We start from the raw sequence: 24,604 nt of genomic DNA, 5'->3' as shown, positions 1-24,604 counted from the left end.
TGTGTCATTCCTAGCTGTAATGTATGTAAGTGTTCTATCTTAGAGGACATGAGATGTCACATTTCAATCCAGATTTGAGTTATAAATTATACTACAATGGAGTCTATTGTGCTTTTCTTTTACCTTACATTAAGTCATCAGATCCAAGAGCAGCTTTACTTTTTACCTTTTTGGTTGATTTCAATCCTTCAGCCACAAAATGAAGACATCATTGGTCATTGTAATGCTGTCATCCCTCCACTCTCCACTGACTGCTCCTGGCTCCTTCAAGCAAATCCTTCTCAACTAGATCTTCTAAACAGGCAACCCAGGGGTGGGCCTGGTGGCATAGTGGTTAAGTTTGCACACTCCGCTTCAGTGGCCCAGGGTTCGCAAGTTCAGATCCCATGCATGGGCCTACACACTGCTCGTCAAGCCATGCTGTGGCAACATCCCACATTCAAAATGGAAGAAGATTGCCACAGATGTTAACTCAGCAGCAATCTCCCTCAAGCAAAAAGAGGAAGATTGGCAACAGATGCTAGCTCAGGGCCAATGTTAGCTCAGGGAAAAAAAAACCCACATTAGGCAGCCCAGCTAATTTCATCATCTTCTGTTGCAACTTCCTTCTGTCTGAGTTGAGCACCTCACTCTTTTTCCTTACAGCTCCACATGGCCTGGATCTGTGGAGAGTCCTGAGACCAGCTATGGTGGATGGAAGAAGGCCAGTGCAGTTGTTGTGGAAGGTGACCTCCCTCTGGATATATATATTTCTTTCTGTTTAAAACTCTTGATCTCTTACATCTTCAAGAGCTGTGATTCTTGAACTTTTGCCTCCTGAATTTTCTTCTCTAAAGGCTTTATGATGCCCCAAATCTCACAGTGGTTTCCAAGCTCAAAAAAGCCCCATTGATCATCTTGTAGATGGCATGAAGATGTATGACAGACCCTGTTCCCCCTCTTCTTTGGCATGAAAGATTAATATTTGAGACAAGTACAAAAAGTTCAAGTGCAGGAAGCAACTTAACCTCCTGGAGAAAACCATCGCTGTCTGGCCTCCACTAGAAGTCAATGTAAAATTCTGTAGCCCCCAGCCCCACATTGGAGAAGAGCCCTGACTTGGAGTCAGCTCACTGATGTCCTTAGGGCATATATTGCACATGTGCCCCTTTGAGTGCTGGCATAGTGGGGTACAAGGACAGAACAGGGGCCAAATGGTCCATTCTAGGATGGAGGCCTGGGAGTGAGGAACAAAGGAGAAGCCAGGTGGGTGAAGCTGAGAAGAGGAGAAAGAAGGAGTAGATGAGAGAAGAAGGTAGGAAAAAGAACTGAAAAGAAGGGGGAAGAGAGAATAATACAGGAAAGTAAAATGGGAAATAGAGGGGAAAAAAACCCCAGCCAGGAAATAGGGGAGAAAAGATGGGAGAGTTGGGGGGAAGAAGAGAGGAAGGAGACCAGTAAGATGTCCAAACTCTTTAGGATGTCTCCAAAATTCTCAGGAAATACTCATCATGTTATCTCATACTTGCTAAAGTCTAGGCAAGTTTAAAATCCTTTTAAAAATGGAAAACTTGCCCTGCTTTGCCAAATGACATTCCAATACCAATTACTTCAGAGTGAGAGCATCCTTCTACCTTTCTCCTCTCCCTTCACACCCTCAGGGCTGTGGGACACCCTTAGGTTACAGAGGCAGCAGGCAGGGGAAAGCACAACCACTGGTGTTGGGAAATCTTTGAGAATCAATTCCAGATGTTGTGGTTTCTTTCTCAGTGATCAGGTGTAGAAACAAATGACTCTGTCAACATATTTTTGGGGAAACAAAGCAAACAATGGCATATACCCACGTGTGGTCTTAGCCACATAGCAGTGGGTCAAGTAGGCCAAGCTGTGAAGTAAGTGAGATGGACTTCAATGCCCTCCTCCTCCCTCTCGCCTGGGGACTGGTCTTCCCTTTGTCTCAATAGGAGAGTTTTCTAAGAATCAGAGTTGGTTAAAAAAGAATGGACTAAAATTAGATAGTGAAGATGATTGCACAACTCTGTGAATATACTAAAAGCCACTGAATTGTACACTTTAAAGCAGTGAATTCTGTTATGTGAATTATTTCTCAATAAAGCTGTTATTTCAAAAAAAGAGAATGAGTTGCCTTGATAAAGAAAAGGCTCCCAGTCATTAAGAAGGTTCTAGCTGGCATTTTATGTCATGGAAGCTACAAAAGAAATTCCTGAACTGGAAAGGCAACAGGACAAAATGACTTCTAAACTCCTGTCTGGCCTTACATTTAGTCATTCTGCTCCATTTATATGTGTTATCAGTAACAGAAAGTGAACAACTGGAAAGCCCTATAATTCCTGGGAAATACTAAGCATTCTGATCCTTTGACAGAACATCTGTTAGTGGGCTCAGGTTCAAGGCTGAAAAGAAGAGTTTAGCTGGAGCCCCTGGAGTCACCTTAGGCTTCTCACCAAGGATCTGGCTCTGGTAGGGCAGCCCGGAATGTTTAGGTCCTCTTGGCTGGAATGCCTGGTCCAGGGAAGCCAGCCCCCTCCTCAGAGGGCTGTTGGGGAGATAAAAGGCAAGAACAGAGGTCCTTTCCAACCCTTGGGGGCTTCCAGGTGAGAGATGACCCAGGGCCAGAACAGTCTTGGGATTGGCTCGGTAGAAATGCCTCAACTTTTTAGCTTATATTTCTCTGCCCATGTGGGATGAAGAGAAAGATACAGCCAAAAGGAAATGGAGTTGGCTTGCTGACATTGGCTTGGACATTCTCCTAGTTTAGCCTCATGGAGTTAAACTTATGTTAAAGGTTGACACCAAGGAGACATTTATCAAGTCCCCTCTTCTGGCACTTGAAGGGTTAATATCACAGCACAGAGTGTATTATTCATTCTTGGAAAGCAATTACCTGATTGTGGTTTAGCACCTCATAGTTAACACTACCTCCCAACCCCATCCTCACTATTTATCGCTGCCTCAATGCCCTTCTCTTTTTGTTTTTGGTAATAAATTTTGTTTCCTTTGGGTTCAGAAGGCAAGAGGAGCCCCAGTCCTGGAGAAAACACTTGGCTACAACATACAGTACTTTCCAGAGAACAACACTAACCTCACAAAGACAGTGAATACCACTAACCAGCAGCTTGACCTGTATCTAGGAGGCGAGACCTATTGGGTGTCTGTGATTTCTTATAATTCTCTTGGGGAGTCTTCACTGGCCACCCTGAGGATTCCAGCTATTGATGAAAAGCGTAAGTACAGTGTAAACTTCTTACTTAGATGCCTGGTCCCATCCAGGTAGCCAAGGAGTAGTCCCTATCCTCTCAAGGGTTGCTATTTCTCTAGAGTCAAAACGAAAATGAAGTTGGAACTTTTTAGGTCATGGTGAGGAGAGCAAAATCTCTGGTAGTTAATGAGCTCCTTGAAATAAAGTTCCTTTGGAACAAAGCTTTTGCTGAAAATCAGAGACTTCATAAATCATGTGATACAAAGTCATAACCCTAGGAGTTCTATGTGCAGCTTGTATTTATTTTGTTCTAAGTGAATGTAAGCTGGAATGAGCCATATAAAACTATCAGATCTGCCATATCTGTCCTCAGTGGCTGAAACCTCTCTTTTGAAATCCTCCCCTCACAATATTGAGCATGTCCTACCTTGGTTTGCTCACTCTCCTGTTTTCTTCCTTTTCTCCCTTACATTTGAATACCAAGTTAGGAAAATTTCTAATATTTATACTTGCCAATAAATTGCTCATTACCCTTTTGATTAAGTAGTTCTTAACATTTTACTGCTCCCAGGCAAACTCATATGTTATATCCTGTTTTGGAATAAAATACCTTCTTTGATTCTTATTCAAGGAATTGCAGGTAATGGACTTACTCTTCTGCTTTATTTTTCTTTATAAATCTTACTATTCCTCATTCTATAGATTTTCTCATTTATTTTGTTTATTACCTCTCTCTCCCTCAATAGGATGCAAGTTCCATGAGGGCAGAGATTTTTGTTTGCTTTTCTCTTCCCCTCTTTTTCCTCTTCCTCCTCATCCCCTCCTCCTTCCTCCTCCTTTATTCCAACATACAGAACAGGCAAAGAGCAGTTGGCATAGAGAAGGTGGTTAGTAACTGTCTGTTGAAACACATCATAGTTAGAGAATGCACTCTCCGATTCGTCACCTCTCTCTATTTGCTTAGACCCAGACTGCTTCAGGCATTTCCACTACCAGCCCTAGACTTGTCTGCCTATGCTCCATTTTAGCTCTTCTCCTTAAACATAACCTGTTTTCTTCCCTTGCCTCATTTTAGAACTCTTAGATATACGTATTTTATGTTTTGAGCTACATTTGATATTATTTTAGTTACTATTTAATGGTATTTTCCATAGTCTTTAGTTCCTGGCATCCTAGTTCCTGCCTATCAAATACCCTAGTGATGAAGTTTCTGACAAATATATGTCATTGAATATACATTCGTTGTTAAAAGAGGTGCTGCTGCATAGTAATCTCAGTGTCTTGGTGTGGCTCTGGAGTGGGAGGCAGTAAAGAGTAGAGGATAAAAACATGGGCTTTGGAGGCCAACAGCCCTGGATTCAAATCTTTGCTCTTTCACTAGATACCATAAACCTTGGGCAAGTTATCTAACCTCTCTGAAACTTAGCTACTGTAAAATGGGCCTATTATGTAATAATACCTACCTCATAGAGCTGTTGTGAGGATTAAATAAGATTATGTATGTAAAATTCTTTGTCTAGTGCTAATTATTATTATCATTCTTAATATGATTTTTGATTAATTAAATTTCTATTAGACCTGGATTATCAACTTTAAAAATTTTTCCGAATTCTGAAACTTCAAAGGTTTTCCCTAGTTCTAGGGCCGGCCCCGTGGCCGAGTGGTTAAGTTCATGCGCTCCACTGCAGGCAGCCCAGTGTTTCATCGGTTCGAATCCTGGGCGCAGACATGGCACTGCTCATCAAGCCACGCTGAGGTGGCATCCCACATGCCGCAACTAGAAGGACCCACAACTAAGAATGTGCAACTATGTACCCGGGGGGACTTGGGGAGAAAAAGGAAAAAAAAGAAACTTTTCCCTAGTTCTGAAGGTACTTGCTTTGTGTCAGAAGTATCAGTGTGATCATCAATTATAATGTTCCCAGACTAGGTGTAGGCAAGCTACAGCTTGTGGGCCAAATCTGGCCTGATGCCTGTTTTTGTATAAAAGGTTTTATTGGAACACAACCACACCTATTTGTTTATGTATTGTCCATGGCTGCTTTTGTGCAACAATGGCAGAGTTGAAAGTTGTGACAGAGACTATCTGGCCTGCAAAACCTAAAATGTTTACTATTTGGCTCTTTACAGAAAAGGTTTACAGACTCCTGTCCTAGACATATAAGAAAATAATGTTCTACAGAATTTTGCTTAATAAAGTGGGGTCACCTGGAGAGTAGTTATAGTAATAAGAATTGTTGTAAGTGTAATAGTCATTAAGTATAATTATCATATATTGTCCGTTAGTATATGTCAGGCATTGTGCTAAGATGACATAGGTTAATCTAATGTTAGCCTTGAAATGACCCATGAGGCAGATGCTATTAGACCCACTTTATAGATGGTGAAGCTGAGATTCAGGAAAGCTTGGTAATTTGCCCAAGGTCTCTCAGGTGGAATTCAAGCCCAGATCTGCATGATTCCAAACTTGTATACTATACTTTATCCAGAACCTTGGACTTGGTATTAATAAAGTGACTTAGAATTCTGGTCACAGTAAATAATCAGTGACGCTGAACTGGTTATTTACTTCTGTGAGCCTCTATTTTGCCATCTTTAAAATAAGGGATTGGAATAGATATACCTTCAGGTTCCTTCTGGCCTGAACATCCTCCAAGTTCTAGGAGGCCTTAGCCAGTAGGCAGCTATGGAATGGTCTGAGGCAGGGCCTGGATCGTGTGATGAATAGCCGCTGAGGAGGAGTCTGGGACTGACTTGGGGTAGCGTTCAGGATGGGCTAGGACAGCTGGCAAGGTGAGGCACCACCAGCATCTGAGAGCTGTATTTGATAAGCCTAGAGTGACTGCCTTCATGCAAATCACAAGACATTAATGGTGTTCAAAGCCAACCCCCTTCCCCCTTTTCCCAGGAAGGTTCTATATTTCCTACTTCCCCTAGGGGTGTGTTGCGGTGGGAGAAATTGCTCAAAAAGTTCTTGTTGAATGATGATAGGATACAGCCATTAGTTTATATTTAGTAGAGTGATGCTTTGGAAACTTCTCTTTCAACACTCCTTAATGATGCCCAGGCCCTTTCGTCTTTCAAGGCTGACTCATGGCTTAACTGAACCACACCCACTGTGGTCCAGAGCGTGGGCTTGTTCCCTTGGTCCCTACAGCACTTTTGGCTCTTTCAACCAGACTCCTGCTCCTCAGAGCACCAGTTTGGTAATGAGAAGGAGTGTGGTGTTAGGAACCAACACTCTGTCAGGTCTTCAGGTCAGGGCTTGTGTGCAAGTACTTTATTAAGAAAGTTCCTCCAGAGAGACCAGAAAAGGAAGCAGAGGAAGCAAGGCCAGGGAAGGGGAAGAGGCCAAGCCAAAGGTTCTGTTTGATTTTCCTACGGCTACTCACAAAAGGACCACAGACTGAATAGCTTCAAGCAACAGAAACTTATTGTCGCCTCGTTCTGGAGGCTAAAAGTCTGAAATCAGTGTTGGCAAGGCCATGCTCCCTCAAAAGCCTCTAGGAGAGGATCCTTCGTACTTCTTTTAGCTTCTGGAAGCCCCAGGTGTTCCCTGGCTTGTGGCAGCATAACTTCAGTCTCTGCCTCTGTCGTCTTCACCTGGCCAGCTTCCTCTGTGTCTCTGCCTCTGTGTCCATATTCTACTTTTCTTGTAAGGACACCAGTTGTATTGGGTTAAGGGCCACCATCTTAGCTTAATTACTTACATCTAAAAACGGCCTGATTTCTAAATATGATTAGTTTCTGTGGTATATCTATAAAGAGGATATCTTTTTGCGGAGACACAATTCAACCCATAACAGATGCGATCTGCAATAAGAGTCTTGGGGAGAGTAGTTCTAGCCTGACACTGCAGGGGGACTCTGGGATGTAAGTTACATCTCAAAGTTATCCCAACCAAGCAAAACACACAAAAACAATAAGAAGGAATCTAAGAAGATTGGGAGTGCTAACATTATCTGCCACAAGAGGCTAGGTAAGGGTCCATATGCTCTAGTAATGACTTTCAGCCTGACCAAAATAGCAATTGAGGATGCTTAGAGGCTATGAGCAGGGGAGGGCCGGGAGGAGAAAGTTAGAGCCCTGGGGATTAGTGGGGGTTGATTTCTTGGCTTGTGTGCCTTGCCCCAGCCCCACCCCTTCCTCAGCTTCCCCCTTCCTTCATGCCTCAGTCGTCCTTCCTCAGAGCTACCCTTTCAGGTTGACAAATTATCTGGCCTTACTTGGAGGACTAGCAGCTGGAGTGTCTCATAAAGGCCCAGTTTGGGAAAGGAATTCATAAACTGTGGCCTTTGAGAACAGAGGCTCCTAAATATGCACACAGTCTGATGGGGCTTGTTGCCCAGAAATAGCAGGATTCGGTAACCTCAGTCCCTGCCTCAAATCCATACACTTGCCTAGGCTTCCAGCTTCAAAAGCCTTTTTAGTTTTTTTTGAGGAACACCGTCTCTTCTGCCCTCTCCAGGACTGTCTTTGATGTTTATTTCAACATAAACTGGATAAGTTAAAATCCACTTAAACTGCCTGTGGATTCCAATTTTGAAGGCTCAGTTGTGTTGTGGGTGGTGAGGAGTGGGTGCAAGGGGAGAGCCACAGCCTATGCACCTTCTGAGCCCCACCCCTTCGTGCCCTCTTTCTCTGCCTCACTGCACTTCCAGTGGTTCTCTCTTTTGCATAGTGCGAGCATTTTTAACAAGATAGCTCTCTAATTCTGATTACATCCCAGATAGTGGATTTGAAGCCACATGTTCAACTTTTCTGTTAAAAGAATCCATGTGCCTGTTTCCAGACATGAGTTTTCTACTAGGCCTGCAGAAAATGTTGTCATTTACATATTGGTCCTTACCTAGGTGCTTTGGATGGGTGTGTTTGTATCTTTCTAGTACAGGCACAATTCTTACTCCCTTGGGAATAGGAATCCATAGCTAGGTTGTGTAGAGCCAGCCTAGACAGTTGAAATTTGAAGCCATCTCCCTGGTATGATTTTAGGGTTGCCATCTCCCAGCTTACCAGACACAGAATTCCTGATGCCTGAAATTCTCCCTTTAGAGATTCTTTCTTTTTCTCAGGCTTGCTTTCGTTTTGACTTGCAGAGACACTTGTGGAAGGTTAAATCTTTTTAGTCAGCAACTCTCTAGTGAGATCCTTTTCTGGAAATAGGTAAATTTTGGGGAGATAAGAAAAGATTAAGAAGGCACTTAATTATCAAAGGTGACGGGTGAGGAAAGGGATACAACAAAAGGGGTGAAAAGAGTACCATAGGGAGAGGCTGCAGAGGAGGTCCTGAACTTTGACCTTCTTTACAGTTTGGGCAGTGAATGGATGCCAGTGTGGTTGGTGCATTTGGAGGATGAGTTAGGTAGCTGTGAAGCTGTCTTTTTCTGTCCTTTCAGCATTTCAGTGCATTGAGGCCATGCACTCCTGCCTCACTCAGGACCAGCTGGTCGTGGAGTGGCAAAGCTCTGCTTCAGAGGTGGACACATGGATGGTCGAGTGGTTTCCAGTTTTGGACTCAGAGCCCTCCATCTTCTCCTGGGAATCTGTGTCTGGGGCCAGGAACTGGACAATCCAGCAAGGTAACCAGTGCAGATCCCACAAGTTCCCGTAGGATTTAGTTTCATTTTCATCAGTTTTTAAATCTTTAACTTTGGCTTTGAAGCTGTAAATGTGGTTAATAGCATTTGACAAGCCAGTGCAAGCTTAGTAAAGTGACACACTTCTTGGCATTTCCCAGCAAGGCTGGGACAGAAAGCCATGGGTATCAGACCAGGTCTCTGGCCTGTTTCCAGGTGAAAAACACCATCTTAACACCTGCCATTAGAGAGCCATTCTCAGATATCTTGATCGTGTGGATAACACCAGAGTTTATATCCCATCTGTCCTACCCAGGGCACCCTCTTCAGTTCTGGTTGCCTGTTTAGGAGCTGGGTCCCTTCCCCAAGTGATTGATAGAGGCAATAGCCTTCTTTTCAAGAAAGTGCCTGCTCCATGTAAGACACATGAGGGGGGCTTCACCCTCCCAATCCTATCAGTCCAACCATTTCTTAATACTTAATAGCATCCATATGAAGAATTATACTCATGCAGGGATGCAGGCAGACAGAGGAGCTAGAATTCATGGTATCAGAGTTCTCTAGGGTGATATGCGTTTGGCAGAAGGATTAAGTTGATTCTGCAGTGCCCCCAAATAATATAACAAAATATGTGGTGGGGAGGGACTGGATCTCTTACTTTTCCCTTTTCCCTACCTGGGTAGCTCTGTCATTTTGTCAGAGTGGTCCAGGGTTTAGTTCTAAGAATTAATTTTAAAAGGTTAGAACTGGAATAGACTTTAAAGACCATCCAGCTGGACCTCCTTATTTTCCAGATGTGGAAACCGTAGAGAAATAGAATATCTGCTGTAAGTCTTAGGCCGTTAACTCCTAGTCTAGCATTCCTTCCTCCTACTATGCCATACTCTGCACTTAATGCTTGTTTCCTCTCCCTCTTTCTCTCTCTCTGTTTTTTTATTACAGATGAATTAAAACCTTTCTGGTGCTATAACATCTCTGTGTATCCAATGTTACAAGACCAAGTGGGCGAGCCATATTCCATCCAGGCTTATGTCAAAGAAGGCAGTATGTATGGACAAGGTCCCATGGGGAAAAGGAAACACTGGGGCTTGCCCAACATTCAGACAAGGCTGTGAACACCTGTCGTTCATTCACAGTTGTCTTAGGGCTCGTCTGTGCTGCACCTTCAGCTTGTAGTAAGCTATGTATATTTGACACAATTGTAGTCAGGTTATAGATTCACTGAATTTCAAAGCTAGGGTAGACATTAGAGATCATCAAGTCCAAGCCCCTTATTTCACAAATGGAAAATTGAGGCTCAGAGAGGTAAAATAACTTGCCTAAACTCACAAAGAAACTTAGTGCAAATAGCGTTGTAAGCAGAAATAACAATTAGTTAAGCTCAAGTTAGGGACCCTACAGAGTTTATCATAAGTCGGAAATGCTAAAAAATTATTATTGTTATTTTTTAAAGATTGGCACCTGAGCTAACAACTGTTCCCAATCTTTTTTTTTCCTGCTATTTCTACCCAAATCCCCCCAGTACATAGTTGTATGTTTTAGTTGTGGGACCTTCTAGTTGTGGCATGTGGGACGCTGCCTCAACGTGGCCTGATGAGCAGTGCCATGTATTTGCACCCAGGATCTGAACCAGTGAAACCCTGGGCTGCAGGAGTGGAGCACGTGAACTTAACCACTCAGCCCCCCAAATTATTTTTAATTGTGTAGCAATACGCAAGGGTTTTACTGGGGAACTGCTCAGACTGTCTTTTTCAAGTTAATATCTTCCAGATTCAACATTAAGAACAAGATTCTATTGCTCAAAGGTAGCCCATGAAGGCATACTCTTCGACTCTTTGATAATAGCTATGAAACATATGAATGAAAGAGCTGGGTGCCAAATTACAGTGAGAAGGTCTGTAAGAGAGTACTTTTTCTCTGGTCTTTGACACTGCTTCTTTTCCTGTTCAAGATGAATGACTTCAGAAAGCAGTTTTTCCAAACAAGTTGATCCATCGATTCCTTACTCTGCTACCACCTCCCATCTCCAGCACTGAGTTTGGTCTGAGTACTGGCCAGAGCCTTTGTAGAGCAGGGATCTGCTGGGGTGTGATTCAGTGTTTATTGTTTATCTCCCTGTCCTGTAAAGTTCCATCAGTAGGTCCTGTGAGCAAGGTGGAGAACATTGGCGTGAAGACAGTCACAATCACATGGAAAGAAATTCCCACGAGTCGGAGAAATGGTTTCATCAGCAACTACACCATATTTTACCAAGCCGAAGATGGAAAGGAATTCTGTAAGTGTGCTTATAGCTACACTGAAATATCCCCCAAACCCCAAGTAGATGCTATGGATAGACCTGCCACTGGAGTGGTTCCTGCAACCCCACATGGTTGGTGCCCTGCAACCCCACATGAGTCATTTAGCTTCTTTGAGCTACTCTGAAAATGGAGCCAAGAGCACTCACCTCTTGAGTTTTTTTGAGTCAAATGAGAGTGAAGTGACAGTACCTGAGAGTCCTGTAGAAACAGGTGGAGTTGCTATAATTTGCCCTGGTCAGGCTGTGAACAGATTGGCCTCCTGGGAGTTTCCCAACCGTTATTCCAGAGTGGAGCATGCCTGGATTAAAGAGTGGAGTGGGGACAGACCCGGTTTGGTGGCACTTACCTCAGTGCAGGACCCTACCATGGCTCCTACTGCCCACTGACAAGTCGTATTTTTTTCTTGAATCCACGCTATCTCCTGACATCCTAAATTCCGGGCTAGGCTTGGATTCCTATTCAGGCTAATTTTTTTTGTTATTGTAAAATACATATAACATAAAATTTACCACTTTAAACATCTGAAAGAGTACAAATTGGTGGCATTAAGTACATCGATAATGTTGTATAACCATCACCATTACCTATTTCTACCCCAAATAGAAACTCTGTACCCATTAATCAGTCACTTCCTGTGGCCCTCTTCCCATAGGCCCTGGCAAGCACAAAACCGCTTTTTGTCTCTATGGTTTTACCTATTCTGGCTATTTCATTTAAATGGAATCATACAACATGTGGCCTTTTGTGTCTGGCTTCTTTCACTTAGCATAATGTTTTCAAAGTTTATCCATGATTAGCGTGTGTTAGTACCTCATTCCTTTTTATGGCTGAATAATATTCTAACGTGTGGATATTCCACATTTTGTTTATCCATTCATCAGTTGATGGACATTTGGGTTGTTTCACCTTTTGGCTACTATGATTAATGCTGCTATGAATATTAGTGCACAAATATCTCTTTGAGTCCCTGCTTTTAATTCTTTGGGGTATAATTGCTAGGAGTGGAATTGCTGAGTCATATGGTAATTCTAGTTTAACTTATTGAGGAACCACCAAGCTGTTTTGCACAGTGGCTACACCATTTTACATTCCCACCAGCAATGTATGAGAGTTCTAATTTCTCCACATCCTTACCAACACATTATTTTTTGTTAAAAAATTTTTTTATTATGGCTATCCTGGTAGACATGAAGTGGTATCTCAGTATGGTTTTGCTTTGCATTTTATTAATAACTAATGATGTTGAGCATCTTTGCCTGTGCTTGTTAGTCATTTGTATCTCTTCTTTGGAGAAAGTCTTCAATCTCTTTGCTCATTTTTAAATTGGATTTTTTGTCTTTTGGTTGTTGAGTTGTAAGAGTTTTTTTATATTCTGGATACAAGTTCCTTATCAAATATGTGATTTGTAAGTATTTTTTTCCCATTTTGTGGGCTGTCTTTTCACTCTCTTGTATCTTTTCACTCTCTAGTATCTTCTGATGTACAAAAGCTTTTTAATTTTGATGAAGTCCAGTTTAATCTATTTTCTTTTGTTGCTTGTGTATTTGGTGTCATATCTAAGGAAGCATTGCCAAATTCAAGGCTATGTAGGTTTACCTTATGTTGCCTTCTAAGAGTTTATAGTTTTAGCTCTTATATTTAGATTCTTGATCCATCTTGATAGGCTAATTTTAAGCAGAACATGGATAAAGGGATTGGGGTATGAGACAGCCAAGCTTGGCAGTACAGGTTCCAACACTCTTATTTCAGTGCCACTAAAGCACAGTTTTCAATCGGGCTTAGCTGTGGTGTTTGACTTCTATATTTTTCCTTTAGCCAAGACAGTCAACTCCAGCATCCTGCAGTATGGCTTGGAGTCCCTGACTAGAATGACCTCTTACACTGTTCAGGTCATGGCCAGCACCAGTGCTGGGGGAATCAATGGCACCAGGATAAACTTCAAGACATTGTCAATTAGTAAGTATTTTCTTTAAGCCCTGGATATGTCTCCTTGGCATCTCCCTTGGGCCAATAAGAGATGATGTTTGCCAAAGGAGGTGGGGGAAGCCAAATGAAAGAACAGTACCTAAGTGAGGAGAACCATCTATTCTCTGGCTTATTGACCTTCCTGGGAGGTGTACAGGTGAGGAGAGAGTAGGGAGAACAGGCAAATTGAGAGCTGCATTTGGAAAGACTGGTCATGCTGCTCCTTCCTCTTGGGTAGCCCATGTGATCTTGAGGAGGAGGGATAAAGTTAATGCCAACTTTACTTTCAGCCTCCAACTAGCTCCCGCCTCAGGGCTGCCCCCAAGTTCACAGTCACCAGTTTCAGTGTGTACAGTGGGGCCTTGGAGGGAAAACCTTGTTTGAACAAGCACCATCAGCCTACATGAAGGGACTTAACTTCATCTTTTGTAGAGATTTTTGAGCAAAAAATGTATAATATGTTCTACTTATCAGCTTTTACATTAAAAAATGAGGAGTAAGAAAAATTTAATAAATACAACAAAAGTGTAAAATACAATGTCATTTCATATGATGTTATGGGAAATATTCAAGAGGAAAAGAAGATGGAATGAGGAAGGAGATGAAGAAGAAAGAAGGAACGAGAATGAGAGAAACAGAGAAATATGTTAATTTTTCCAAGTCTTTGAGTGGCAAAGATTTGATTTTAAGGATATACCAAAACTGTTTCAAGAAATGAACGTTTTGTAAGAACAGTAAAGAAACATTGCCAAATTTTACAGTAAAAGTAAAAATAGTCTTGTTTAAGGATTCTTGAGGGGTTGGCCCAGTGGTGCAGTGGTTAAGTTTGCACGTTCCACTTCGGCAGCCCGGGGTTCGCCAGTTTGGATCCTGGGTGCGGGCATGGCACTGCTTGGCAAGCCATGCTGTGGTAGGCGTCCCACATATAAAGTAGAGGAAGATGGGCACGAATGTTAGCTCAGGGCCAGCCTTCTTCAAATAAATAAATAAATAAATAAATAAGGATTCTTGAAAGCCTCTTGTTCATCACATTTTCAAAAGAATAAAAATAGCTTTATGGTTCTGGAAAATATGAGTATAGCATGTGTTTTTTACATAGAAAACGTTCTATTTTTATGGGCGAACATTACCTTTTGGAGTTATTTTTTATAGTGTTCCTTAAAATATTTTAAAATCACGTTGTATTTTCACAACAGTGGACACAAATTGCATTATCTGATGGAATTTTCTCCAGGGGTCACATTTGAAGGCAAATCTTGTCTTGGAGCCTACAGGTTTCTTACCCTTAGTCTACAGATCATAGATCTCCTTGCTTCTATCTTTGATCCTCTACAATCTGTTTTCCACACAGCAGCCAGTTTAAAACCCTAGAATCCCTGCTTAAAACCCACCAGCGGCTTCTGTTGTATTTTAGATAAAATCCAAACTCCTTCCCATAGCTTTCAGGATCCTTCATCATCTGTCCTTTACTGATCTCTTACATCATCTCTTATCACTTTCTGCCTCCATTTATGTTCCTTAACTTGTTCCTGCTTCAAGACTTGCATCTGCTGTTGCTTCTACATAGAATGCTTTCCCCATATTTTTGCAGGGCTAGCTCCTTCTCATTATTAACATTAGCTGGAATTTCACTTGTCAAAGAAGTTTTCCTTTGCCACCATATCTAAAGTTGCTAACTTTCCTCTCTATCACCCTGTTTTATCTGAAATAATCTTATTTATTGGCTGAATCCTTCTACCAGAATGTAAGCTCCATGAGAATAAGGATCCTGTACTTCTTGCTTATTGCTGTTTGTTCTATTATCCAGAATAGTGTTTGGCAAATTCTAAATGCTCAATAAATATTTACTAAATGAATGAAGTTGCAGGATAAACTTGGTGAACACAATGTCTGTCAGTATTATTCAGGGAGAAAAGAACTGGATGGGCAGCCACATAAAAAAATTTTTTTTTATATTGAATGAATTTGAATTGAATTGAAAGAAAACTAATAAGGAATGTGTTGCTGAACTACTAGAAGAAAAAGATAATCTTTGATTTTTGTCAAGAAAGTGAGGAGTTCAACCTGCTACTGACTCTCATTCTCCTTTTCCCAAAGGTGTCTTCGAGATTTTCCTTATAACTTCTCTGGTTGGAGGAAGCCTTCTTATTCTCATCATCCCAACGGTGGCGTATGGTCTCAAAAAACCCAAGTGAGTTTGTAGGCAACAGCGTGTGCCCTCAAAATCAGGGATGGAAAAGGGTAGAAGGCATCAGGGATGGAAGAGGGGGTGTTCATTCATTTATTAATTCGGTATGTATTTAAGTTCATTGTATGCTGTACCTTGTGGCTCATCAGAATTCTGACCAAACAATAAGACTTTCACCCCACCCCCTCAGCCGCATGTATGAGGGTTAAGCCTTTTTGAGGTCAGGTGAGGGCCAGCTGCCCCACAGGCTTTATCAGCTATGTTTCGTATCCGAGTCTAGAGTTGGGGAGAAGATCCTTTTTCTCACTGTTTAGAGGGGGCCCATCCCAGCAGCAAAGGCCTCAAGGCCACTAGCTTCTCTCCCAGGGAGCAGGGAGCTGCATACCCATAACATTAGAGCCTGACCAGTTGTATGCCTAGCATAGACTTGTTCTTGCTTGTGGTGCAGTTGGAGAACTGGCTGCAGGGTCATTTGTCCTGCCTGCCTGGCCACTGTGGGGAAAGAAGCTTGTCTTTAGGGTCTTGTGCTTCTCTCCCCAGAGAGTCTCATACTACCTTGATGGTCAAGGACTTCCTCACGGGTAGACCTTTCTCTCCAGAATTGCACACTTGTGGGCCTTCTTTGCCAAGCAGCTGTGCTTAGTTATGGTTAAGCTAATGTCAACCTCAGTTCCCAGCTGGAAGTTGTAACTAAGTCACCAGCACAAATTCTTGTACATTTTGCTTGTCTAATAAGCTCCCAGGTGATGCTGATGCTGCTGGTTGAGACCACACTTTGGGAATCACTGCACTAAAGTGTGGGTATCTTATAAGGCTTAGAGTGTTACCCTTCCTGTGGAATAAATCTCAAAGAAATGGCTCTGTGATGCTGTGGTTCCTGGCATCGGGACCAGGGGTGTAGATGCAGGGGCGGGAGAGCAGGAAGGGTAAGAATAGCTCTGCATGTGGAGAGGTCTTTTCCCATCACTTCCCTAAATGACTTGCAATTTCACCCTCTGAATTACTTTGCTTTCCCAGTTTTAGTCAGGAGGCTAGGCCCTTATTTAATAGGGAGCCACACAATTATCTTTAGCAAAGCCCTACCCTTTTGGCTTGGCCATATACTGCAAGTAAAATGCTTCTTGGACTCACTTCCTGATTTAAAATCTTATCTCTTGTTAGCAAATTGAAGCACCTGTGTTGGCCCGATGTCCCCAACCCCGCTGAAAGCAGTATAGCCATGTGGCGTGGGGATAATTTTGAGGTAAACACCCCTGTTTTTGTTAAAGAAATCTTTGAGCAGGCTGGTTGTGGGAGGTGGACAAGGGTGATGGAGGTGGGGAAGAGGCTTGGGCTGAGCTTTGTACAGGGTTCACACAGATAGAACTGGAGGTTAAAAAGTCCCGGGAGTGGCTGGCAGGGCAGATGGAATCAGCCTTCCTGGAATGACTCTGATTTCATTCTTTGAACAAGAGGGAAAGGCTTCACCAGCTCACAAGGACCCAGTGTGCACCAGGCTGGAACTGGTCGTTTAAAGGAAGCCACAGAAGAAAGACACTGGCTCTGCCTGTAAGCACCTGACTGTCTAAGTAGAGAGCGTGAGAGAGCCTGGCTCTAAGATTTGAGACCATTAAAAAGCAGCCAAGAGCAAGTTAATCTAGAGACCACCTGGAGACCCTGATCGGATGCAGAGTGCATAGCTGTCCAAAGGCTGGGCAGGCTACCTTGAATTGTTTTTCTCAGATTGGGGAAGTTAAAGTCAAACTTTAACTGACAATGGGGTTTTCTAGTGAATTGTCCATAAGTAGAAACTCTCGTTTTTCTTAAGTTTTTAAATTGAAAACTATTCTGAAAATTTTAAGGTTTAATTTCTTACTGAAGTCGAAATAAGCCCCATCAGATATAACCTTTAAATCTTTGCTATTGAAAGCATATACCAGTATTTCTTGATGCAGAAATTTTTAATATTAGCCCTTGTTTCAACTCAGAAGTCTCCTTTTAATATGGACATTTTATTTTTGTTTATTTAATTGTTATGATTTTTATTTCTGTTTGTATTTTCTTATCTCTTTTATCAGTTTTGTATTGCTCTATTTACTTTCCTACTTATTAAAAGTTATTAAGAGAGTAAATGAGTTCAAAGGCAGTATTGTCTGATATCTAAAATGCTTTTTGAATAATCTGTAGGTTTGGCCTCTATAGCAAGCACTTATTAATCACTCACTGTATGCCAGGCACTGGGCTAGGCTCTGGTGTTACAAAGATGACAAGGATGACACTGCCTCTGCCATGGGGCCACCTTTGATTTTCTGGAGATATTGGGCAAGTCAGTTGTCTTTATGATTACAGTTTTTCCATCTGTAAGAGTTCTAATTTTGATGCTCCCATCTCAACTGGGGTTTTGTGAGCGTATGATTTTATAGAAAATAGCTTTGAGCTCTCTGGAAGAAATTGATTGAATACAGTGTGTTCCTTTTCAGGAAATGGGCTACCCTTACCAAGCTCCTATGGAAGGGTAGGTGGAGGTGATTAGCCACACTGTGGACTCCAGAGGGAATGCAGGGAGCTGGTTAAGAGGTGGGGTGTTGGGTGTCTAAAGCCTTTTGAGCTTTTGGCTAATCATATGTAGTCCCCAAATGACCATTTGGAGTGTCCCTTTCTCTTTTCCAGGACAAGCTAAATGTGAAGGAGTTTGATGACTCTGTGAACATGGAAGAAGAGAGGATTCTAAAACCATGTTCTGTCCCCAGTGACCTTATTGACAAGTTAGTGGTGGACTTTGAGAATTTTCTGGAAGAGTTTTCCACAGAGGAACCTGGAAAGGGTCAGGAAAATATTTTGGGAGGGGAAAAGAATGAGTATGTGACCTCTCCCTATAGGCCTTACTGCCCCACTGGGAAGCATTTCAAGGAGCTCCCCCTTGCAACTGAGATTCCATCCAGAAAATCCCAATACCTGAGTTCTGGAGTGCCAGAGGGGACTTCCTCGGAAGACAAAGAGCAGCTTCTCTCTTCTGCTTCAAGTTTAGGGCTAGACCATCTCTGTGAGGAAGGAGCACCAAATCCATATTTGAAAAATTCAGTAACAACCAGAGAATTTCTTGTGCCTGAAAAACTTCCAGACCAAACCAAGAGAGAAGTCTAGATGCCACCATGGCTTGAATATTTCTGCATCTCAGCGTGGGTGACTCTTGCAGAGAAGTTGTCAAGACTTAGCCAGAAGAGCTTCCTTGGCCACCTCCCCCTCCTGCTTGTGTTAGAGAAAGTCTTGCATGCCCCTGGGTTGAAGTTGGTTGGCACAGATGGTTAACTTGCCTGAGAAGCAGCAGCGATGGTGATAAGACTGAGCGCTTTGCAGAGGCAAAGCAATTTGTTTTCTTTTCTTCAGATAAGCTCTCACCGAGGCCTCTGACAGCTTGACTTGGAGGGACAGTGGATCCCTGAGTTGGATATACCTGGCCTTCGCTAGGAATTGGGTTACCATCACCGCCTTTGCTGGGGCGACACCTCGGAATTCCCTGATGCCAGTTGTTTAGTTGGCACTTGGGCACTCTGGTGGGAGGGGAGAGTCTCTCTCCCTTCACTTTGGCCTCCCCTGGGTTCTGGGCTCTCCCTCTGGGATAGCCCTGAAACCTTACTTTTGAGATTATGTTTCTCCCTCAACATACAGGTGGAAAGTGGAGTGGGCTTCCTGATGGTGTGCCTGAGGCTCTCGTTACCCTCATTAAATCTCAAGTGTCTGCAGCAGCACCCCCTCCCAGGACTCTTCACCCCTAGTCCACTCCATGCTGGCTGCTGGTGAATCAAGGAGTGAGGGGCATGCTTAGCAGGGCACTGGCGGATGGACTCCAGACTGAGTCGGCAGGTCTGCCTTACTCTCCAGTCTGCCATTGCCCAGCCCTGGAAGCAGTTCCTGGAGGCCCTTGCTGCCCCTCTATCTTACATCCAAGCCTGAGAGTAGACAGACACCAAACACTGCAGTGGCTTTTGTACAGGGACTCCCGTCCCTCACTGGCTCAGAGCACAGGAATGCTTATTGAACGTACCCTTTGAAGGCCTCTTCCCTGAAGCAGCTGAGCAGGGCCTGGGAGCATGCAATGGTTAGCACCTTCTCTGCTCCTATACCAGGATGCTTCCTTCCTTGCCCCAGCTAAGCACAGAGCTTGTGATAATTCGTGGAGCCTTTAGCCCACATGCTGGTGGCAGGGTTCAGCTGCTGAGACCTGAGAACTTATGGCTAGCACTGGGCTCGCGCCCTGACATCAGATGACTTCCTGACATGTGGCTGTGACTCATCTGGCTGTTGGGGGAGGTCGCTGAGAGCCTGTTGAGATCCGGGGAGGCCTGGCAGTGAGTGAGCGGTGAGTGCAGTGAACCTGGCATTTGTCAGCATGAAGGCTGGCGGTATTTTTTCTAGGAGAGTTTGAGGAGTCAGTACCTGTGTAGCAGCCATGAACTTCACAAGCCGCCAGCTTTACTTTCCTATAACTAAAATTTTGAAGTAACTGCAGCCCAATCTGGTGATTTCTGAGAACTCAGTCACATTCGGGATTTTGACCCCCTGTCCTCCCTGGGACTGATGGTGAGCAACGGAGGATGTTCAGTGGAAAAGCAGGGTTTTGTCTCTCATTTGATTTCTGCCCAACACTGGTCTTGGGACTTTCCTGTAGCCCCACCTGTCGCTGTTGGGTCACCTGCCACTTTCCTCAGCCAATTGCTGCATCCTTACTGTGGGCGCAGGCAGGTGGGGCTTCTCTCCCCAAACTCTCTCCTAGTTAAATTTCAAGTGTCTGCAGCAATCCCCACCCCTCAATTCTTTGTTCCTAGTTTACAGAACAGTAGAAAGGGACCAAACAAAAGGGATGCACCAGATTCCCACGCCATGGTGGGACTCTCCCTGCCTCATTACCTCCCCTCTGCCCACACATTGTTGTGACTTGGGCACTTCTATGAGCTCCTCACCCCCAGCCTTCCAGATGGGGCCCTTTGGACCTCTGCCTTTGGATTTGTGAACTCATAGGGAGGTCCTAGCCTTGTCCTCCACAACTATTCTCTCTTTCTTGGGACGCTCTACCCACTTCAGCTGAGGGATCTTCTCAAATTCTGTATGAGGTGGGTGGGGGAGGGGAGTGCCTGGAATGAGTCCTCCCAAGCTTGTCTGTTTCACACGTGGATTAGGCTTTTGATCCTAAAATCCAAAAATTTGATGGCTGGGGAGAGAGAAGGGCTCCCTAATGGCTCCCATGGGTGGGTTTCAGAGATGAAGATGTTGCTCCCCCTCCCTTAATCATTCATTAACGACTGAAGCGTCTTCTGAGGGACAGTTTGCAAATGTCACAGTCAGGGTCCTTCCTCTGTTTCATTTCTTCTTCTCTTTTCTCACTTTCCTTCTTGCCTCTTATCTTTTGCTTCTTTTTCCACCACTCCCAGCAGCTTCTCATCTTCTTCACTCCACCCATTTTTTTTTCTTTTTTTCCTGTTTCTTTTCATTTTATTACCGCTTCCCATCAGTCTCCTTCTACCTATATTTACTTTTGCTACGTTTGAGGGCTAAGAAAATTGGCACTCTCTGTTTTGTTCTAGATGTAGTTTATGAGAGTCAGCATTTCCTGCCAGTAAGAGGAGCAGTTTTCCCACGAACCCCAGACACTTATTCAGTGGGCCACACACTGCTCTCCAGGGCAGATTCAGGGAACACAGGCCTAAAAGCTCAGAAGCCACTGGTGACCTTCCCCTCCTGGGATGGAGTCATGAACTATCCTGACCCCCAGCATCCTGGGCTGCCTCTGTGTCCAGAGAAAGCCATCTGCGTTTTCTCTGTTACTGTCAAAGAGATGTTGAGAGGACACAAACAGGAAAGCTTGCATTTTAGCAACGTCGTTAAAAACTGATAACATTCCTGTTAAGAGTTTTCCGGGGCTCTGGGAACCATGCCCTATTAATGGCCTTTCTTTTACAATAATAGCAGAAAATTTTGAAAGAACAGCAGAGAAGCCAATCTGTGGTTAAAAAAAAAAAAAGATGATACCTTTGTTCTGGTTTCTCAGGAGGCAGCAGTGTAAAAACACGGTGCGGGGTTTTGAAAGAGGCGGGAGATGAGGAGAGCTGAGGCGGGAGAGGTGGCCAGCATGGATGCCAGTGGTCCCCACTGCTGCCCCTCCATCGTGTAGGGGAAGCCTGTGCTGGTCTGCCAGGCCACCCAAGGGGATTGTGTCCTCTTTCCAGCATGCCCCTCATTCCTGCTGCTGCTGGCCACATTCCATCCCAGGGGTCTGCAAACCGGCCCTCAGGCCATATCTAGGCCCTGTTTCTGTAGGGCCTGTAAACTAAAAACTGATGTTGACATTTTTAAAGGCTGGAAAATAAAATCAAAGGAAAAGAGTGTTTAATGACGTGAAAATTCTGTGGAATTCAAATTTCAGTGTCCATAAATGAAGCTTAATTGGAACACAAGCAGGCCCCTCATTTACACGTCATCTATGGCTGCTTTCTCCCAAGGCACAACTGGGTAGTTGTGACAGAGTTTCTCCCACAAGCTTACAGTGTTCTCCATCTGGCCCTGTACAGAACGAGGCTCAGACTGCACCGTGTTGGCCCACAAAGTGTATTCACTTTGAATTAGCTTCTAATTAAAAAAGAAATCAGGGTCTGTCATTCTGGATTTTTAAGCAAGTAGGGGCTGCCCCCTTTAGAAGGGTGCATACTCTCTGGCTCCCCCCAACCCTCAGAACTTCCTGTCCCCTGCCCACAGCTAAGGTGGAGAGTGGGTGGCTGTTTATCACTTACTCCAGTGCACCCAGGTCATTTTAGCCCCCATCCCCCAACCCTCAGACATTTGGCAAGGCCTGGAGACATTTTGGGAGGGTGCTGCTGTCACCTAGTGGGTAGAAGCCAGCAAAACTGTTAGTCATGTATAATGAACAGAAAAGCCCCACAGCAAAGAATTATCTGGCCCAAAATGTTGGTAGTGCCGAGGCTGAGAAATCCTGGCTGAGCCAAGGTCTGCTCTGGGCCCAAAGCACTCACCATGGGTATGACTCAGCATCCATGGATAGCTCTAGGTGTCCCTTTTTATTTTGTAAATTTAAAGTTTGTTTTGGACTCAACTTTACAACAGCAACATCAACAACAGAAATCTCTAAATACCATTTATTTATACCATTCTTCATTCACTCCTGATGTGATCTGTGTACCCATATACATTTTCATCTATTGCAAGTTACATATTGATTCTATTGTGTTCTCCCCTTACTTTCATTTATTATTTCACATATAAAATTCCCTGCATGGACTCAGTTGACAGTGGTAGCATTATGATGGCCCCTCAGACATTCATGGTGTGCCTGCATACTGTGGTTTGCTAAGACACCCTTTGGTTGATAGGATTGTCTTACATGTCCTTCTCGTATGGAGAGCAACTTTAGTAAATGTCTTTGTACAGAATTTTCTTTTCCTACCTTTGTCCTAACTCCTTGGGGCTGTTTCCAAAGGTGGAATTGCTGGGTCAGAGTTTTTTGGTTATTATCACGTATTGCATGACTGTGCTCCCAAAGAGGTTACAATATCTGGTGATTTGCAGTGTCATCAGAGATGTTTGAGGTGTCCTTTGTCCTGTTCCACTTATAATCAGCTGTTTATTGCTGTAAGCTGGATTTTATCAATTTATTGGGAATAGTTAATGAAACTTCATAGTTATTTGTGTTGCTTAAATCATTGTGAAGCTAAACTTTTCCCATCTATATTTTACTGTCTGCATGTCCTCTTGTTGACATTATAGAATCTTCTACCTCTAAGCTCCAGGGGGCATTGAGAGACCAGCTAAGCTGCTATAAATTAGAGGTACTCAGCAGACTATAGACAAATTTGTAGACTTTGTCATTTAGTTGACTGTTTAAAATATGTGGTTTTTGTAGTGCATTTTAAAAGAGAAATTTCACACTGAAATATTTTGTTAATTGTTTTATGTAAACATTAATTAGCAACAAGGCCTATTTGTAATCAAAGTGTGTGGTGTTATCTGTGTCTTGCACTGTCATTAGCAGTCCTTGTTCCCTCTGCCGCTTTTACTGGACACTGGGGTCAGTGGGCAGAGATTGCTCAGAAGCACAAACAGCCCCTGTATATATTTGCAAACCTGTGAGGCCACCCTTGCCCTCAGCACTGAGCTCCATGCAGGCCATCCTGTCTGAGATGCTTGCCCGGTGCTGGTGAGAAGCGTGAGGGCGAGGGAGAGGAGAGCAGCATAACTCCACAAAAGCACAGAGCCAGCAGTCAGCAAGCCTCAGATGGTTGTTTAAGGGAATCTAGACGCCTGTACTGCTGATTTCATTTTTAGGAAAGGAATTCTCTGTCCTGCTCTACTTCACTATATGTTTGGGCTAAAATGCAGGAAGGTATACTGAGGCCTAGACTCTGACGTAGAAGTCAGAGAGTGCAAACCAGAATGGACATGCAGAATATTCTGAATGATGATCACGGTGAGGAAGAGAACCGTCTCTTGGTAGGCTGTGCATGCTGTCTTTTCCATATATTGTTCATATATCGATGCATACATAATGCATGTGCATGAAAGTTCTGGACTCTTAAGTAGAGCATGACAACATAGTTACTGTAATGGGAATAGTCTTTAAAATGCCTTATTATAAATGCATTTGTATTTTGACCTTTCAAATAATAAAGCTGTATTACCATTTTTATGTAATGCTATGCTTCTGTTTTAAAGTTTTCCCCGCTCAGAGGTTTAAAATAAGACTTCATAATGTAAATATCCAACTTCGTTAGGGATCAGAGGAGTCTTGTGGCCACAGAAAACACAGAAGAGCTGCAGGTGACCAGGAGTCAGACGTAGGGAATTACTCCTGCCCGCACACCTCCCGCCGAGGATTCAGCCGGGCCTCACATCCGAGCTCACCATCTTTCTACTTTGTTCCTCATGGCAGCATTTTTAAATTCCTTCCAGCTCCTCAAGTTCCCCCCCGGCCCACCTCCCCTTTCTCAGCAGACGTGGTCCCCACTTCACGGAGGTTGCGCCACCAGCTGGTCTTTCTCTCCTCTTCAGGCCAGACTTCTGGGAAGGTCTCAGCAGTGGAGATGGCACTGCTCCTTTCCTTGGCCTCTCCTGTTCTTTCACCTTCTCCCTCTCGAGCAATTCCGTCCCCTTAGGTCACTTCCATCTTAAAAGAAAAGAGAAAATGGGCGCTCCTCCATCTCGTCTCCCTCTAGCTGCCTGCAGACTCTCTGCAGCCACCTGTGGTTTAGGGCCCCATCCCATGTAGCAGCTTCCCCAGGCCGCTGAACTTCTTTTCCTTTTTTTTTTTTTTTTCTGGTAGTGAGAGAATTGCACTGTTTGAACTTTCTAGAGATAAAGAAAGCAAGCACTTCAGAACAGACAATTTTGG

At 43.6% G+C, this 24,604-nt stretch overlaps 1 protein-coding gene across 7 annotated transcripts in view; it reads left to right on the top strand.

Moving 5' to 3' along the window:
* IL31RA (interleukin 31 receptor A) overlaps window positions 1-23,907 on the top strand; it is an 81,303-nt gene extending 57,396 nt beyond the window's left edge. For 6 of the 7 annotated variants that reach the window (XM_070246250.1, XM_070246247.1, XM_070246251.1 and 3 more), the window contains exons 7-15: window positions 646-725; window positions 3,008-3,224; window positions 8,596-8,778; window positions 9,718-9,819; window positions 10,904-11,050; window positions 12,891-13,031; window positions 15,138-15,231; window positions 16,390-16,471; window positions 17,878-23,907. In XM_070246250.1, the coding sequence (XP_070102351.1) occupies window positions 646-725; window positions 3,008-3,224; window positions 8,596-8,778; window positions 9,718-9,819; window positions 10,904-11,050; window positions 12,891-13,031; window positions 15,138-15,231; window positions 16,390-16,471; window positions 17,878-18,351 (1,520 nt within the window). In that variant the 3' untranslated portion in view covers window positions 18,352-23,907. The remainder of the gene's footprint in view (window positions 1-645; window positions 726-3,007; window positions 3,225-8,595; window positions 8,779-9,717; window positions 9,820-10,903; window positions 11,051-12,890; window positions 13,032-15,137; window positions 15,232-16,389; window positions 16,472-17,877) is intronic. The other variant, XM_070246252.1, reaches the window with a different exon arrangement.
* The last annotated feature ends 697 nt before the right edge of the window (window positions 23,908-24,604 follow it).

Source organism: Equus caballus, chromosome 21, assembly GCF_041296265.1.
Source record: "Equus caballus isolate H_3958 breed thoroughbred chromosome 21, TB-T2T, whole genome shotgun sequence".
Taxonomy (NCBI): Eukaryota; Metazoa; Chordata; class Mammalia; order Perissodactyla; family Equidae; genus Equus; species Equus caballus.
This window is presented reverse-complemented; position numbering and strand designations above follow the sequence as displayed.